Genomic DNA, 19,466 nt, shown 5'->3' with positions numbered 1-19,466 from the left:
AAAGCAGGTGCTCGCACGGCCATGCTAAACTGGGAGAGGAGTGATTGCTTCAAGGTTGTGAAAGATGAGTGTGCTTACACAGAAACAAACCCATGTCTCCCAAGGACCAGCTCAGCATCTTAATTAAAGAGTGTGATTGAAGGACAATAGATAGCAGGAGAGTTATTTTGGGAGGGACCTACACAACCCCAAATGAAACAGCAAGCACATGCGGCAGAAGGTGAAGTTAAGATCCTTAACATTTCAAAGCCAATTTTGTGGGGTTTACATTCCATGTGTTTTTCCATGTTGTAATTGGCACTTCCCTCCAAGACTTCTTGAAAGTCTTGTCAGTGTGGCCGGCCAGCCCTGACCAAGCCCTGCAAGCACAGGACGAGGAGGGACCATAGCCCCGGGACAGAGGTGCAGCGCATACCATGTACTGCAGCGTGAGACATGCCTCCTTCCCCACATATGCGAAAGGATCTTATGTCAGATATCTCCAATAAATAAACACACCCTTCCCTAACCTATAACAAACTGACACAGTCAAGTGCAGCCTATCCACACGAAAACCTGGTGACCCATACTCTAACACTGTAATCTAATCCTTGAACTAAAGACAGTTTAATGCCTTTACAAATCCATATGTTTTCTAATACCACCATTGCTGTCAGCAGACTACAGGAGAGCCTCTTCGAAGATGGAAGTAAAATGACAAAGCACATCATTGTGAAAGCAATTATATGCTGCAGTAACCATTTTACAATGGCCCATATGGGCTGTATTTCAACAACGCAATTTCCAAATCTGCCTTAGCAAACATATATCTCCAGCCCAATCCCAGGTAGATTTTGCAAAACAAAATACAACTGCAGCCAGAACAAATCCAAAATATGGATAACAGATGTAAAAATATGCCAACAAGGATACCAGAGCAATCTTTTTTGTCAGAGTACCAAACAAAGAGAGCAGCCACAGCAGACCTTACGAGGCTATTCACAGCAAAACTACCCATTCAAGGGACTTAGAGACCTGTTTTTATCAGATATCTGATTATACATTCACACGCTTTCCTATGCAGCTGCCCAATTCACTGTTGCAATCATCATCCCATCCACCTCCCCAGAGAGCGCTGGGAAGGGGAACTGCAATCCCAGTTTAAAAGGTAAAACCAGACACGAACCAAGGCCATGCAGGCTTACTCCACATCACCTCTGACATGCAGGACTAGGGCCTAACTGAAGGGAACCGAAAAAGAACCAGAAAGATGAGGTCCTGACCCTTCTTGTAGCTGCAGCTTCAAATGCCTGCTCCACTTCCCTCGCTGCCTGGGCTCTGCTGTGGTAACTGAGACCATGCCATCACCCCAGCATCGCCTCCAGCAGCCTCAGGACATGCTCTGCCTAGTCCCTTTGGAGACTCAGAGCAGTGAAACGGCAGCTCCAACCCAAAATCTCTCCCTCCTGTTCATGGAGAAAGGCTGACGAGCAGCCTTCAGGGGGCAAAATTACACAGAAGCTGTGCTCTAATGAAAAGTGGTTTGAATTCTGTTTCTTTTCAGCAATACCATGCAGGGGTCCATTGCTTTTGGAGGCTGTTTTGGGGCATCTCTGTGTGGGTGGCAGATTTTCTAGGGACACTGGAGTGAGCCATAGAGGACAATCAACCAGACACAGAGGAGGTGCTCAAAATCCCAAAGGGCTACAAGCTCAACCTAAAGTCAGGACACCGGCTGGACAGTCCTATGTACATTAGTACCGGCAATAAAGGCAGGAGGAGACATGAACATCTTTTTCCCTGCAGTGGAACAGTAATAAAAGATGCCTTAAGCTGCCTGTAACGAAAGACAGAAACGGTAAAGGTGAAAATTTGCAAGTTCATTGCAAATTCATTAACAACAAACCAGCTGCAGCATATCTCTTACATTTCAATACCAAGAGCAGCACGCAGAGGACATCCTGCCAGTCACACATGCATAGTGAGGAGCTACAAAGCACCCACACAAGGGAAATGTGGAACTGGGTATATCCAGTAGCCAGGTCTTGCAAAGTGCATGATCCAATTCTTATCATTGTCAGCTCCTCAAAATGATCCAGTGAAGCCAGGCAAGAGCATTTCAAAGACTTTAATCCATGTGAAATATTACTTCCTGGAACCGGAAATTCAATCCCTAGCAATGAAAACAAAAAGCACACTCATAAATGAATCTTTCAACTCGGCCAATATAGCCATATTTAGACTTGCTTGCTCTCAAAAAAAGCCCTTTACTCATTAATATAGAGGAATCTTAAAATGATTGCTGTAATTGCAGTTAAAAAATTAATCATGTTTTGAGATAAATGCAGATAAAAGCATGTTTTACTAATTATCTTTTGAAGCTTCCGCTCATGAAAGATTAAAGGTGGAAGAGAAGTTGTTGAAGTATTGAAGACAAAAATCCTACCATTTGAGATCGCTTTAAAGCCATGTACCTCTTACAATTGATCCTTAATGTCCAGATGTATTAAAAAAGGAGTCTTTTTAATTCAGAAAAAGCATAACAAACATGCCCATTAGAGCTTTATGCAGACAGCTCCCTGAAGAGAACTGCGTTTTGCAGCCACCCATCCACAGAGCTACAGCTACAGCCCAGCACCCAGCAGGAACAGGCTCCCAACCGCAATGCCTGGCAAGGCTGAGGGATGGATTTCCTTCTGGTTCAGCCCCAACCGGGGCAAAGAACCTCAAGCCCTAATTCAACACTGAACTCAAGAATTTGGGGCTTCATTGAGCTCTCCAGACTTGCAATCATACCAATGTACTTAGAAATTGATGTTACTAATCCAAGTGTCTCTGAACATCTGAGGAGGTTACTGGAGGCAGCAGAGGGATGTGGGTCTCTAGGACAGAGCAAATGCCACCAAATCCGCAAAAGGAAAGATTTTTCATACTCAGGAAGGAGGAGCTGGAGGTACCAGCATCAGCTGTTTAACAGAAAACCCAAATCACCAGCCACAGGGGTTATACACAAGCCACATGAGGACCTATTTCCATGCCTGGGGCTTTTAAAGGAATGCGGGTTATCTGGGGTGCAAGTTACACAAAAAGCAAGGTTGGTACTTCCATTCACAGGCATGGAATTAACAAAGCAAATAATTCCCTTCCTGCTCCACACCAATAGCCTATTTTATATCAATAGTTTCCAGACTATTTCCAAGAATCCCATGAGCATTAATTTAGAGAGCAAAATCTATTGACCACAGGCTTAAATTCATTGTACAGGTGTCCACAACTCCTCTGGAAAAAAATTAGGCTTCTGCAAATTGAAGCAAGTTGAAAAATACTATTACATAAAATTGCTAAGATACTTTATAGCCATTTCATAGACCCAGTAATGATTTAGATCAGATTTAAATTGTGACAGTGTATCTGAAACATATAAATTCTAGGAGAAGTTTCCTCACTGGGAACCCCAATCACTTGCAGCGTGACAGAACCACAATCTGTTGTTACAGAGAAGCTGTGGCTGCCCCATCCCTGGCAGTGTTCAAGGCCAGGTTGGACACAGGGGCTTGGAGCAACCTGCTCTAGTGGAAGGTGTCCCTGCCTGTGGCAGGGGTTGGAACTGGATGAGCTTTAAGGTCCCTTCCAACCCAAACCAGGCTGTGATTCTATGATACTACAGTGCAGTTCTCAAAAGCATTTAACAGAGCTCAAAGGCTACAGAAAGTCAATGTCAATGACTCCTTAGTCCTCTAGACTAAAGAGTTAGGACAGATATGAAACGGTCCAGTTGACACCTCTTTTCTAAGGGAAGGATCCCACTGTAGAGAATATTCTCTGGCAGACACTTGCCCTGTATTTCTCCTTCCTCCTTTCCTACCCCTCTGTACCGTTTAGCCCATTCCCATCACAAAGCATCAGCGATACCAAACTAATAAATTCCACCATTGATACAAACCTGAACAGGGCTAGGTAAGAGATTAAATACTTGGATTTTTCATAACCACACATCCAAGGAAATTTGCCAATGTCTTTCTATTTGCATATCTGGCAGACTGCCCCAGACAACTAATACATAAGTGACAGCATACAGGTGTATTAGTTTAGAGTTTGCCTTTAATCTAGAGGTGTCAATTTGCTTCTGTTTTAATTACATCCATCTTGATATGTTATTACAACCTCATGAAACTTCATTATGTGAATGGCTATAAATACATACACATGACAAACAGTTGTTATAAATTTTCTGGTTCAGCAGTGGAGGCACAATATCTTAGCCCACACATGATGCACATTTAAAGTTTCAGTGCTCCCTCTCCTCTCTCTTCTCCCTCCCCTTTCCCTTCCTTCTCTTTTCTTTCATCCATCACCAAGATACTTTTTTCCCTCCTATATTTAATGGATCCTCTAATATTGCTTCACTAGTAGCAGCATTCTGATACATTTACTATCGGCTTACAGACCCATTCCAGCACATGTGTGTCCTTCTGGGCTGTGCCCCTGTGAGAATGTCTGTTTGTCATTAGGCAAATATAAGGAGATGCACTGAGGTCTTACAAACATGCAAAGATCCACTTTTGTAGCTACATAATTCACTGAGTTTTTCAACACACATTCTGAGGTTGAAAACTTGGCAAATCCATCCACCAGATGTATCTTTCTGATCCCAGAACTCATTAAAATTTACTCTTTTTTCTCTTTTTTTCCTGAAGTCCAGCAAACTCAGCTGTTGAGCCACACTAATTGCATTTTTATTATTTTTTTCCATAGTTAAAATGACTAATGCTACAAGAGTCACTGCCTACAAGCACAATAGCCGGCCAGTAAAAATTACTAGCACTTTTAATCGTTCAGTAATATCCAAATCACATAAAATGGAAGCAATTTGGTCTCCTCAAAACAGATGGTTTTGATTTTCAGTATTTATTTTGAATTTTCAGTAAGGGAAAAGAAAAGAGAGGAGAAAAGACACAATTTCACACCAAAGGATTCCATTCAAAGGTCAAAGTGCCCTTGACGTGCATTAAAACCCACAACACTACCTGAGTTACAACATAAATCGTCCCCAACAGCAGCACTTCTTTGATTGCCTTCTCACCACACAGACTCCTCAGAGGTCAAAACTACTTTCGCTGCCTCAGCCCTCCACCAGTGTCTGCTCTGATGGATGTCACCTCATGCCCAGCCATTCAACACATCCATCCAGCTCTGGAGCAAGCTGGAGAGCGTATGTTACCCAGCTCTTGCAACAGCAGCACCTCCCAGCTCCTTCCCCTGGGCCTTCTGGAAGCTAGGGACCAGATGCCAGTTTCTGGAGGACACTTGACGGACTCTCATGGCACCCTCCAGAGACATACGGTGCTAAGCACCTGGACATGCAGAAGCCAAGATGAACTCGACAAAAGTGGTCAGGAACCAGGCAAACAGCAGAGCTTACAGTTGGATATCCCCATCTGACAGCAACGAGCTGGGTCCTTTAGCTGCTTCTCCTCCATTCCCACCATCCATGCAAGGTCTTGAACTAAAGCAGATTCTCAGGCTGATAGGTCTCAGGTCACTTAGGACTTCCAGAGCAAAAATAAACAAAAATCAATGACTTGAGCAATTATCACCGTGTTTGTAACTCATCTAAGCCTCAGCAATACGAAATGGTATGCAAACACCAAAACACGGGCTGTCAAAACTTGCCAGAAGGGACAAGATGCACCACACATTTTGTATCCAGGACCACTGCAAGCCACCTGCATGTGGTCCTGGAGAAGTCGGTGGCAAGCACTTCTGCCTTACTTGTTCTGCTTCCCAGGCCAAGGAATGAAAATACCTTTACTATACTGGAGGTATACTATACTGGAGGGTGAGTTAACATCAGCTGTAAGACAGTATAGAGCAACCTGCAAGTCGGGTCCCCCCTGAAAGTGGGTCACCTGGGACATGGCAACCTGTACCCACATGTAGGGAAAAAGGTGATGGTGGCTTGCAGATTTCACTGACAGGAAAGGGGCATCTGCCGCAGGTATTAGCACTGTGACACACTCTCCTCTGAACACCTCTCCCTCTCGTAGCCAGCTTATTATGGAGCAAGGTTTTTCACAAACTTTGATGAATTTGGTTCTGGATCTCACCGCTGTTTGATTTCACAGAAAGCGTAGAACATCCTTTAAAGTCCAATACAACTCTGGTACTATTACTCTGCGACACAAGGAGTCTCTCCTCAGAATTTCAGCCACCTAAAAAAGTTAATCTAACCTAGAACCTCTTGGTGCCTATGCCTATCTCTCCAACTGAGGTCTGCACTGTCATCCTGCAGCATCCACAAACCTGCCCCAGACAGTTTCATTCAAACAGTGCTCAGCACAGGGCATGTCTCAAAGGTTGAAGTTGTTTGCTTGTTTTCATGAGATCATCCAACAAAGGACAAGTCCAGGCTTGTGGATGGGGCAGACAGGTTGGTGGTGGTTTTATTCCCACACCAGCAAGTCCCCTTTGCTACCAAATAAAAGCACCGATTCTAGGGGAGAAGGAACTTCCACTTTGGGAAGCTGGCAAACACATGGGAAACAGATTAAAGGGCAACCATTTCTGGAGAGAACACCAAACTGATCTCCCTGCGTGGCTGTGGAGTAACTATTTCCATGTGGATTTCGGATATTCATCATATCAGTAATATGTGCATCAGCCAGCATTACACAAGGTAAAGTTCAGAGAGCCGGGAACTTGGGCACATCAGATACCAATACACCTCTGCACATCTCCTCTTTGTCTTGGGAGATTTTAAACCCAGTAGGACCAAGACACACACCAAATACCAAGTAAATCCACACGGAGCATATGTCATGCAATGTAATCACATTAAACATGATAAGACAGAAACTCACAGACAGAAAAACATGTGCAGTGCCAAGGAATAATCTGCTTCTTTTGCCGACTTCTATTCCACCACACAGAGGACAGAACCAAAACACCTTACCAGACTAAAGATCTACCCTTTTGGTTAAAATCTCTCTCCACCACGTAAGTGTATGAACTTCAGCAGTAGTGTTGCCAAGATACAAGGAGAAAAATCTGAAGATATTAAGGTAACACACTATTTAAAGGCAAATAGTACAGCAGAGCTGAGCTGGGGATCTAACAAATTGCCACTGCACGTTCTGCTGTTACAGCAAAACAAACCCCTACCTGCATTAGCCATTTCTCGTTACTTACAAAGTGGATTTTCATATCCATTTTACAACAAAGGAGTTTAGAGGACTGTGATGTTCTGAAATGGTCTTCACCCATGCCTGGCACTGAGTCAAAACAACAACAAACTGACTATACAAAAACTACATATACAGCTGGCAATTTGTGGCACACACCGAGCCAAACCCTTATGAGAACACAGACACTGAGCTGATAAATCATAAAGATGATGTACAAGAACACAGGGAAACATTGGAAGCAATTTACCCTTGCAGAACCAAGGTGACGTTGCCTCAGCAAAGCACTGCAGCTCGAGTGAAGGAAAACAGAGAGTTAAACATTCCCACATTTCAGCCCGCAACTTCTTAACTCCATTACCTTTTTATTAATTGCATTTGAGACTTCACTGAACTTGAGCTCAGGCTATTTTTAAAACCTATCCGACTCAACTTATTGTTGCTCAGAACAAAGATTAAACTTCTAATTTAGCTGCAGATAATTACAAGACTGCAGGTCAGCCCCCCGGTGTAATGTGGTAGGGTCTTGCAGTCGAACTGATAGGAATTGTCCTTAAAAATAATAAATAGTAGCAGAGACGGGAGGGGAAACAGGGGCCATCTTATTGAGTGAAGAATCATCCTGCCTTCCTCCCAGCTCAAGAGTTACCAGGTTTAACGACTTTGTAAGGGGGGAGAGATATTGTGGAGTATTCCCCCTCAGTACTGACGGCAGGGCTCTTGCCACGGAGCACTACATACACAGCAACGGATCCTTCCTGAAACTTCCACTTTGGGCAACAACCATCCCCTCCAGTTCTCAGCGTTCCCATCCAGTCCCTGATATTTCTCTATTGATCTCAGAGTTGTAACTCAATCTTTCAATTACTCAGCCCCTTGATGTCTTTCTGCTGATGAGGGGTTTTTTTGCCTTTCCCTAGTGATCATTTGACTTCCAAGCTCCTGATCTTTTACCTTTATTTTATAAACCACAGAATCATTTAGGTTGGAAAAGACCTTTAAGATTACCAAGTTAACCCAGCACTGCCAAGTCCACCACTAAACCATGTCCCCAGGCACCACATCTACATGTCTGTTAAACACCTCCAGGGATGGTGACTTCACCACCTCCCTGGGCTTTGCACTCCCTCATCCCAGCAGAGGCCCCAGATATTTAATAAGAAAGGACTTACTTTCTCACCCGAAGAGCAGGAAAAAAAAGATGCCAAGAAAAAGAAGGATAAGGGTGTCTTTTGTCCTATTGATATGTGGCATAATTCCATTAATGTTAATCTTAAAGAGCAGGGCCAGCAGAGACTACTTGAATCACATTTATCCAAAGAACTTGTCCTTATAGTTTAAACTCTTTCTTCTTCAACTCAAGGCCATTGTGCCGCCAGCTACCACCTATGGGAATAGCAAAAATCCCCACCTTCATCGCACTGTTACCTTCAGGAGTTTAAAAGACTATTTATGCAACAATCACAATCCTCAGTCATTATCTGCCCAAAGAGACAGCTTCAGTTCTTCCACAGCTACCGAAGTCAGTGAGGGTCGCAGGTGCCCCACCTCCCCGAAAGGTATCAGGCTTTTAAAAGTAATTTTGAAGTATTTTAGAAGTATTCAGGTGCCTAAACAATAGTAACATAGGTTTCAAAAATTACCCAAGAGGTTCCTTTTGTGAAATGTGCATCCTGCTGGTTTCAGTCCCGCTTTCAGTTTGGGTTGCTGTTTTTTCAGGTCTGGTCGCTGAGGGTTTTCATCAAGAGCTTCAGTCACTCTGTCAAGGTTATCTCAAAATTTGATCTCAGGTCAATTTACTGTTTCCTCTAAACACACAGTGAAAATAATAAGCGGATCGTTTCCTCTGATATCCCAGGGTGACACAAAATCTAATGCCACTCCATCTACAGATAGCTTCATTTAGTTACTCCCTTCCTTTCCCTGCTGGTGTAAATCTGCAGACTTGCATGTGCAAACAGAGACCAGGATAAACACCCAAGCATCTAAGCAGTCAATAAACACAAAAAGGGCTACCAAGATTTGCTGACAGCACTGAACAAACACCTGATGTTATGATGCTGCTGAGGTAAGGCATGAAGATCAAATTCCTTTTGAAATATGAAGGGATAGAGACAAGGCAGAACAAACCAGCTTGAAATCTCAGACAATTTAAGTAAACAGGCTAATCAGGCTGGCTAAAAGGCAGGTGAGAAGAGAATGACTTGGGAAGGAAAACCACCCTGCAAGCCAGTCATTCTGGTGTCCAGCTCAAAGCTTCTGCTGTCACACAGCCAAGCTATTTCTATTTTCAGTGGGCCGTGCCTAGCGATGGGTATCACACAACAGTTATTAAAGCAAATTCCTGCATTCAGATGCAGGCACAGAGCTACACTGTCAGACACACAACTGAGACCACAGGCTCCTCAAAACCTTCCTGTTACTTGCACATTTTGTTTGTGCAACAGTAGTGCCTCTGTTTGAAAGCCCACATCAGCTGTTAAGCTTTACACCATCTACTCTCATACTGCCTGTCCAACATGTAAAACTGCCGTAGCTAACATCTGCCTGAAGCACACAAACACGGTGGAACAATTGCTAAAAAATTATTTACACTTGGTGGATGGAATCATCTGACACAGAATCTGAAACTCATTAAACAGCTCCTTGACAAATGTTTGTCAGCATTTCTCATTTGTAATTAATTATATTGGGCTTTACCTGACGATAATTTAGCATGGTCTCAAAACAGCCTAATGCCTGCATGCTGATCAGGAATTAGCTCAGCAAATGCACGGTGAGAAATTGTGCCAGCTTTATGAAACAAGAATCCTCATTTAAATGCAAGTCCCCCATCTTCCCACCCCACAACCACTTCTATTTGTGCTTTAGAAATATCTGTCCCCCATTTCAGGCTTGTCAGATGAACTGCCTGAGTTGAAGCTAAACAAACATCCGCAGAAAAAACTCATTACCTTACTCAGAGTTCAGAAAACCTGAAACCAACTGCTTACTCCATAGGGATGGTCAGAGCTGACTCAGGAAACACAAAGTACTTCCCAGGCTTTAAGCTATCTTAACATTCAGGTCAGATTTCATTTCTCATGACAGTAAACCATCTTCACCACCGCACATCAACAGCCACATCACATTAGTCTCCTGCCCGGAGTCCTGTGCACCAGGGGTAGGAGGGAGATAAACATCTTCACCAAAGCTCACCTCGCTGAGGAGCTCTGCAGAATCCTCCTTGCCAGCAGTGGCAGAGCACATAATGGAGAAAGTCACTCCAGCAGATTGATTTATCACATCTCGAGAAACGCCCTTTCCCTGTCAAACCGGTGTCTAAAATGCCCACCCAGGTTTGGAGAACCTCATGCTACTATTGTTGGTAACAAACAGCAGCGGTGCAGCACCAGACTCCACAAAGCTGGGAAAAGCACTCAGCTTGACAAGACAGCAATCACACTAACACAGGTACTAAGTGTCTATGCCTTTCCCAGGCACAGAAAGGTGTGTCTGAGAGATCTTCCAGCTTTTACAGTCTGGAAGATTTTGGGAGGTCAGGGAAGTGATGAGTGAGTAACCCCACTGGAGTAAACCACAGAGCTGCTTGCTGTTAGTCCCAGCAAAGCTACTCACAGGAGGATCTGGTGGATCAGATCAAACCCCAGGAACACATCTCAGCTGCTTAACTACTGAACAAGTGCTGGGTTCTGAAGGTCAAAGCTCCAAGATGCTCCCCAGTATAGGGGACAGGCCTGTATGGCACATCACTACACCAGTCTAGCAAGGCCAGGCGAGGATCAGTCTGGCCACATCTCCAATGACACAGGATTTGCTCCACTGTCACTCCAAGAGGAAACAAAATAAAAACCTCAATCATGAGAACCCACTGTCTTTGTTCCAACTCCCTCTTCCCCTCTATTCCCCACGCAAACATTAGAGAGATCAAGGTACAGGGTGCCATAAACCCAGAGACAGATAACCAGAAGCAGATGGCCTCGATTTCTACACCAAACAATTTACACTTGAGAAGCATGAGAAGGCTCCTGACACCTGGACAGAAAAGCAGCTCTGGGAGTGGGAGCTGGTTAAAAAGATAGTTTTGCTTCAAGGGATGGGAACTTTTATCAGCATAACCATAACAGACACAGATGACTCCTACTGAGCCTACAGTGGCCATGGGATGTGTGCTCTTCTTGCGCAGCACCCAGGTGCCCTTGCCACCTACAAGCTTCACACAACCCGGTATTCTGCACAATTTGGGCTTTTTCAGTCAAACAAACAAAAAGAAATTAGTAAAGGACAGGTAAAATGAAGTTATATTCAAATTCTTGTTCTTGTTTGCAACTTTATACAGAGCATTCATAAGAAAATCCTGGAGTGACACCTCACGTAGATCCACCTCACACACCTACTGCTGCAAAGATGTCCCCACAAGCAGAGAGCTCAGCCTTGTCCCTCCATGGTGGCCATCTCCTCCTGTGCAAGCCACCATCCGCCAGCTTCCCCTCTTCTGGACCACGGGTTTACATCTTCCAGCAGTAAACACGTCCTGCACTTTGGCTCTCACTGTTTTTCACATTAAGCACACAGAACACCCTCTGTCTCTGCACACTTTCAGCTGTGCTAAGCCTGAGAAAAGGCTGAAGTTCAAGCACAAAGCCCGGACTGGGCACAAGTGTCTTCTGGAAGGTGGGGAGAAACCTCCACGGCCTCCAACAGTACAGGGGCAAACCCAGAGCAGGAGATGCCTAAATACCAGGTCACCTCTCCACGGCACCCAAGGCTTCTTGTCTCAACTCAAGCACATTAACACCTAAACATCTCACCAAGGCTGAGATATCTCACTCCACCAGCCACTCACAACCTCCTCACCAACACTAAAATCCCAATAAAAGCTTCAGGCTGTTACACACAACATACACAGTAATTCCTGCCACATTGGGCTTATGCCTTAGACACCTTCATCTCCCTCTGATCTTCAGAAACAAGTTTCTCAACATACACACCAAGCTGCAGGATAAAGCACCTAACAATGATTTTGTGACATTACTTCTCAATGCAGCATGAAATCGTTAGGTCAAAATGTGCCACCTATCACATGAACATTAAAAGTATGTCAAGTCTCAGTGTGTGAGCTATTGTTTTATCTGAATGTGATATTAGCTGGCAGAACTGGGTAATATTTCTGCGCTCCTTTTTAGTGATACAGGATTATGCAGGATGCAAGTAGTAGCCATTCTTGGCTTTGAAAAAGGAGCACAGCAATTATTTTCAGTTCAAGTGGAAAATAAACAAATACGAAGCAAAACAGAATAAAGACATTTTCCAAAACACCCTACCAAGTTCTGACCATAAAACTTGCTCTTCACTTCCCCTCCAAAAAGGACTATGGCCAAATTCTCGAGTCCATTTTCCCATAAAAACCCCTAATGACACAAACTGGGGCTTTGTTTGAGGAAGAACAGAATTTTACCTGAAACAGAAGCATGCAAATCTCACTCTTACAGACAAACACGTATCCACACTCCTCCTCTCTCTGGTTTGAGCAGGGTACTGGTGGATAGGCCCCCCAGGTGAGAAATGGTGGTAAAATCGTCATTACCTCAGCATTTGCTCGTTATTGCTCACACAAGTCTAACACCAACCATGTGGAGGTTTGTTGGAGTGAACAAATCCTCCCTCCAATTACACCAGAGGAAGTTCTCCTGGAGGCATTAGTCTGGATGGACACAGGTGTAACCAAGGACAAAATCTGGCTCCAAATCACACAAAAAAAGAAAGAAACAAAACCCAAAAAAAACCCCTGAAAATGCCACTAAGTATTCCTGGCTAAATATATAAACAGCTTAAGAGCTCCACGGATATTTTTTTTTTGTTAAACCATCAGCTTCATCTCCGCATTTATTTTGACAGTTCATCATCGTTCCAGTTGTGACTCCAGCGCACGTAAACCCAAATAAATCTGCTTTTCACCACGGCAAAACTTCTCCGGAGCAGAAGTTACGAACAACAAAGCCCTGCAAGCCAACGGGCCGCAGCTCCCCTCGCACGGCTGCATCCCCACGGTCGCGGGTGGGTTGGGGGTACACGGAGCATCCCCACACACACACCGTCGGGGGCTTCCCGGGCAGCCCGGCCCCGGCTGACCCGCATCCTTGCCCTTAGCGTTCGGGGGGTGCCTGGTGCCCCCCTGCGGGGTGGGAGGCCGCGGGGCCCACTCGTGACAGGCCGGCAGCGAGCGCGGCAGGACGGGCTCCCCCCCACCCCGCAGCAGCGCTCGGCGAGACCGGGAGCCGGACCCACACTTCACCCCCCATCTGCACCACCCCACACCGGACACGAGTGCGCGGCCCCGCCGGGACACCGCGGCCACAGAAAAGTTTGATCCGTGGGAAGAGAAGGGAAGCGCCGCCGGGAGCCCCGCGGGGGGAGCGCGCCCCACTCCCCGCTGCACCGCCCGGGGTGCCGCGGATGGAGGATGGGGCGGTGGGGGGGGTCGGCCCCGGTGCCCGCCGCCGCGCCGGAGCCCCCCGCCGCCCGCCGGGAGCGGCGCGCCAGGCTGCAGGTGTCGGCGGCGGGGAGGGAGCGGGGCGGGCAGCGGGGCACCCCGGGGACGGAGAGGGGGCGGCGGGACCGGCCCCGAGGCACCCCCAGCGGCCCCGGCCCGGGAGGAAGCGGGGGGGGGCACAGGGCGGGGGACGGAAAAGGGGGGGCACGGGTCGGCGAGGCGGGGGCTCCCCCGCCGCTGCCCCCACACAATGAGGCGCACACAAAGCGCTGCCGCTCCTACCTCCAGCGCCTCGAAAGTGACGAAGCTGGACATCGCGAAACCGTCGATAATGTCCTCTTCGGCCGAGGAGGACTCCCGCCGCTTCCTCCGGGGGGGCCGCGGTCGGGACGGCGGCGGGGGCCCATTGTCTTCCTTCTCCGAGCCCGAGGAGGAGAGCGCCGCGGCGGCCCCGGGGCCGGCGGCCCCACCGGCGGCAGAGCCGCGCCGCCCGCCTTGGGCTCGCCGCTCCCGGTCGCGCTGGGACCGCGATCGCCGCTTCTTCCGAAGCCCGTTGCATCGCGCCGGGCCATCCATGTCTCTCGCCGGCTCTCCCTCTCGCTCTCGTCCCCCCCCGCCCCACCGCAGCCACAAATCCGGCTCCCCCGGCGGAATAACGGGGGAGGGAGGGAGGGAGGGAGGGAGAGAGGGAGAGAGGGAAGGAGAAAAGGAGGGAGGAGAGGACAGCAAGGGGGTGGGGGGGGATGAAAGAATCCGAGTGCGGTTCCACCACCACCAGCAGCAAGCACCAAATGTAAGAGATTCCTATAAGCGAGCCAAGGAAAGTAATGGCTGATCTCAGGTCGCCTTTGTAAAAAAAAAAAAAAAAAAAAAAAAAGAAGGGGGGGGGGGGGAAGAAGAGAGAAGGGGGGGGGGGAAGCCTCACCAAGCAGGCAATAAATCAGAATAGCGGAATGCTTTGATCAAGGGGCTGGGAGGGCGAGGATCTTCGAAAGAGAGGAAAAAAAAGCAGAGGAGAAAGGGGGAAATAAAGAAAGAAGGAGAGAGACCCGCTGGAAGGAGGGAGCTGAGAGTATTTCCTTGCACAGAATTTATTTTCTTTCTTCCTTTCCTCCCCAACTAAAAGAAGTTCCAGGGGGGTGAAAAAAAAAATATATAGCTCTGTCTGGAGCTCTCCTTCTCTGCGTGTGTGTGTGTGTGTGTGTGCAGGGAGGGTGCAGCCTTCCCCTCCCCACGAGCACGCACTCACTCCTCTCCCCCTCCTCCTTTATCTCCCTGGATCAAACACAATAATAATAATAACGATGCATCCAGATGCAATTTTCTCAGGCACCGACCAGGGATGGACTCGGGAGTGGAGATCGGAGCCCAGCCCGGCCCCTCCAGAAACAAAACCAAACAATAAAAGAGAAGGGGGGAGGAAAAGGGAAAAAAGAAGGGGGAAACGGGGGGAAGGAAAAAAAAAAGAAAGCCCCAAACACGCCCACCCACCCCAGCTATTAATACGGATCAATCATGGCAAATTCATCGGATTAATTGTGGCGAGGAGGGGGTGCTGGTGACAATAGATCCGGGCGGAGAGGCGGCTGCCCCCCTCCCCGAGAGCGGCAACAGCAGCAACAATAATAATAATCAAAAAATACAGCGGCGGTGCCGAGGCTCGAATACGCTCCAGTGGGGACGGCACCGGCGCGTGCTTCCCCGCTGCCGGCGCTGCCCCTCAGCCCCCACCGCGGGCAGCCGCAGCCGGCGGGTCCCGGTGCCGCGCAGCCCCCCGGGCAGCCGCCGGCGCGGAGCGGGGCGGGTGGATGGGGCGGATGGCGCTGCTGGCCCCCAGCGGCCGCCGGCCCCGCGCCCGCGCCGGTCACGTGGCTGCTTGCCGCCGCCGCCGCCCCGCCCGCTCCCGGCGCCGCGTGAAATGCAGCGCCCCGGCCGCGCGAAATAAGTCGCGGGCATGCGCACAGGGCCTGCGCACTCGGCGGCGCGCACACGGCCGCCCTCGGCCCCGCTGCCCCTATGGCCCCCGCCCGCCTTCAGCCCCACCGCCCTCTGTGGTTCCGTGCCCGCCCTCAGCCCCGCTGCCCTCTGTGTCCCCCGCAGCCTCCCCTGCTCATCCCGCCAACTTTCTCCTCAGTTTTGGCCGCCCCGTTATCCCCTATCGCCTCTCAGCCCCTCGTGTCCAGCCCTTCACTTCCTTCCCTCAGCGCCTAGAGGTACCTCGGGTGGTCGTCCCTCGCCACCTCGGCCACTGCTGGGTGCTGCGGATGCCCCTGCTCAGTCTGTGGATCCAGGCCTGCCTTCTGCACAGGGACATGGTGGGCTTTTGTCCTCCTCCTCATGTTCCACGAGGGCGACCCGCACGCCTCTGCCCCGGGGAGCCTTGGGCTGCTGCCAGGGCGACACCCCAACATGGCTGCCCCACGCGGGTGGTGGGGCTGCAGGCAAAACAGGGGCTTCCTGCAGCCACAGCCTGCGCTGGGGGGATTTGGCCACCTGCAGCTCACCCTCCTTCCTCTGCCCTTCCCCTGCAGTGCGTGCCCGTTTGCCTTCCGCAGCTTCCTTGTCTCCCCTCTTTGGCTTTCCCACTGCAGTTGTGTGGAGAAGCCACGTTAGGGTGTATTGCCTGTGTCACCTCAGGACCAAAAGGACTCTGTGGAACCAATAAATTCACTTCTTGAGCTTGTTCTTATGGTCACCCTTCTCACCTAGTGCTTGTGTCTCATGACCAGGGGAACTGGCCGAAGAAACAGGCATGGAAGAAGGATAGGTGAAGCTGTTCAGTCTGACTTCAGAGCAGAGAGCTGGGAGGATGAGGAGATTTGCTACGAAGGAAGAAGAGTACAGGAGGAGCAAGGTGGAGAAGAGCACCAAAGCTGTGGAGTCTTAATGTTCAGGATAGAGAAGAAGGGCTCTGGAAGTGCAGCATTGGTTTTCCTGTGTCTACCAGATGATCAGTAGTGTCTGATCTACTAGATGATTGCACAGTTTTGAAACTGGAGAGGAGGAAAAAGGGGAATAATTAAATTCTCCATCTCTACAAGAACCAAATCCACCTCTTGTTGCCTCTTGTAACTGCTAATCATTTCTCCGTTGAGATACCAAGAAGGGCCACAGCAAGGGGAATGAACGCAGGCTGAGCACATCCGTGTGTATTTTTCCAGTAGTCTCCCTCCAGGCTGCTCTGGCTCTCAGGGGATGATGCTCTGCTTGACTGTATAATGTGTGTTTACTGTCCCCTAACTTAGGCCACCAGTCAAGTAATATTCCTAATATATTTTCTATGAGTATTTAGCGATTATGTGAAATACCAAGAATCAGATACACCCTCTCTACCCAGGGAGCAAATTACATCTTTGCCACCTCTCTCCACACCACATCTTCTGGATGGCACACAGTGACTTTTAAGCTGGTGTGTATGGGTGTGAAGCAGAAGAGGAGAAAGCACAAAGCTGTCAGTAATCCGATCGTGCAACAGCATGTGCCTTACAGGAGGCCACACTGCTCATTGCAGAGGCAAATGGCTAGTTTTTAAACATTCTCAAATATCGAGCTAGAGGACATCACCTCCTAGATCTGACCTTAGATCTCCCTGTTCAGATTTCTTTTCTGTTTAACAAACGCATTTATTTCTCTGACTTGCTTTGGGTTCTTCTGTCTCACTTAGAGCTGCCTGCCAGATCTATATAATCTGACTATACAGAAGAAGCTGTACAAGTATTGTTGAAGTGATACAATTTGTGTGTGCAGGCAAGCTCAAATATTACAAGGTCTCTGTCTTTTGAGGAATATTAAGCTGTACTGTATCAAACAACTGTTACCTGTTGGGGCTTTTGGAAAATAACTATGTAATTTTCAGGGCAATGTAATTGATTATAGTTTCCTGCACATCCATCACCATTAAAGTGACTTAGGAGACCTGTAGTCGGATACATTTCTGCAGACATTCATTGCATGGCTGAGAGTCTGCTCAGTCTGTTTTCTTCTTGAATGCACATATATGGGAAACAGAAACAATGTGATTTATTCTTTGTAGAAACAAATCCCTCGATTTGCATGTCTACTGAAAAAAATAAGATTAAACCCCATCCATCTAACTCTTCCTCTATCGCAAAACATTTTTCTTCTGCATAATATTTGTATCAAGCATTAGAAATCACTGGCCACCTTCTTGGATACAATAGAGGCAAATTATCCATTTTCTGGGTCTGCTCCAGCAAGAGTGTTTATTGACTTGGGAGGGAGGGCAGGTAGGCCTTACGGTTACACAAAACCTCAGACAGATACTCAGGAAGTTCTCTCTCCAGTGTGTTCCTGCCTCCAGCTGAGTAGTTAAAGTCGTCTTACCAGGAAGGATACCACTGACCTCCATGCACACTTGTTCTTAGGCTGCCTGTTAGCTTTTCCCCCAGAAATACATCTTTCCTGGCATCGGGTATGAGAAAATAGCGCTTTTTTGCTCCCCCTTGTTTTTTCTTATAGGCACTAGTATGCTCTGGTACCTCGCCTAGTCTCTGTTTCTGAGGTTAATCTCTAGTGTGCTCAACTGGATACTCTTAGTTATTAACACCCACAGAAAGAGTACTTCTTGAACAGGTACTAACAGACCTATGATCTTCTGATCTGAGACAGATACCAAAAGCTTTCTGTTCCTAGATAATGAAGAAAGGTTAACACAGACCAAAAGCAACAACTGCAATTTCCCTATCACCATTAGTCATTGCAGCAAAATAAAATTTGCAACCATAAAAACACTAAAAGGGGTTTTCTTAGAACTAGCCCCTGGCATACCTATCTGAAAAGAATACTTTGAAATAACTTGAAGATCAGGAGGTAATTCGTTGCTTGAGGAAATGGCAAGAACCTTGCTTCTAGCAAGAGTAATTTGCACTGTGTTTTGGCATTAAGCTGTAAAGATGGAATTTAAAAGACTTTAGTCCACATGAGATGCTCAGCAGATGCAAGCATGTCTTTTTGGGGTTAGTATCTTTTTGGGAGATGGATAGTTTAAAATAGCAGAATGTCTGTCTTGCAGACTGTTGTTTTTATTTTAGAAGGAGTTTAATCTGTGAATGCAAAAAAACAAGAGAAATGGGAAAAAGAGCCTTTTTGTTTTTGTTCCAACCCTGCTTGTACAGTGCATTTGTAAGAATAGCAAATAATGAGAACCAAAATTCTAATACAAAATAAAAGCTAGGGCGATTGTGTGGATGGCAGAGGAATTTAAAACAGTTCCATAAAACTAAAACAATTTTCTCCAAATTGCATTGCTTATACAAATTGTATTGCTTATCAGAGAAGATTGCCTAGCTTCATAGCTAAGGGCTGGACTGGTTGTTTTAAGAGGTGTTTTCCTAGAAAGTAGTTTGAAACAGAAACATTTAAGGAAGAAAGGGCACCCAAAGTGAACCAACAAGGAAAAATAGAAACCCATGACCTTTAAAAAAAGAAATAGTTCAGGAATAATGATAAAGGCAGCACTAAAAGTAGTTAGTGGAAACCCAGCCGAAGACAGGCTTCTAGAACAACATCAAGAGAAAATATACGGAGAAGAGACAACAGATGAACAAACTCACCCATCGGTGGAACTCATTGCCACAAGGCAGATCTGAGGTCAAGAATCATAGAATCATAGAATGGTTTGGGTTGGAAAAGACCTTAAGGTCATCTAGTTCCAACCCCCTGCAGGGACAGCAGGGACACCTCACCCTAGAATAATGGGAAATTTGAGAGTAACGCTAATATTGATTACAGAGTGGCTGAAGGAGATGTACATTGTAGTGCCTCAGAACCTAAAACAAGTTCTAAAGCAAAGC

The 19,466-nt window shown here is 47.2% G+C and overlaps 1 protein-coding gene across 5 annotated transcripts in view; it reads right to left on the bottom strand.

Annotated features, from left to right (window-relative positions):
- AUTS2 (activator of transcription and developmental regulator AUTS2) overlaps positions 1-15,242 on the bottom strand; it is a 753,203-nt gene extending 737,961 nt beyond the window's left edge. For all 5 annotated transcript variants that reach the window (XM_030472553.1, XM_030472557.1, XM_030472556.1 and 2 more), the window contains exon 1: positions 13,936-15,242. In XM_030472553.1, coding sequence (XP_030328413.1) covers positions 13,936-14,229 — 294 coding nt within the window. In that variant the 5' untranslated portion in view covers positions 14,230-15,242. The remainder of the gene's footprint in view (positions 1-13,935) is intronic.
- Between the last annotated feature and the right edge of the window lie 4,224 nt (positions 15,243-19,466).

This window comes from Strigops habroptila (genome assembly GCF_004027225.2).
Source record: "Strigops habroptila isolate Jane chromosome 13 unlocalized genomic scaffold, bStrHab1.2.pri S16, whole genome shotgun sequence".
NCBI lineage: Eukaryota > Metazoa > Chordata > Aves > Psittaciformes > Psittacidae > Strigops > Strigops habroptila.
The sequence above is the reverse complement of the archived record's forward strand: the minus strand, read 5'-3'. Positions and strand labels throughout refer to the sequence as shown.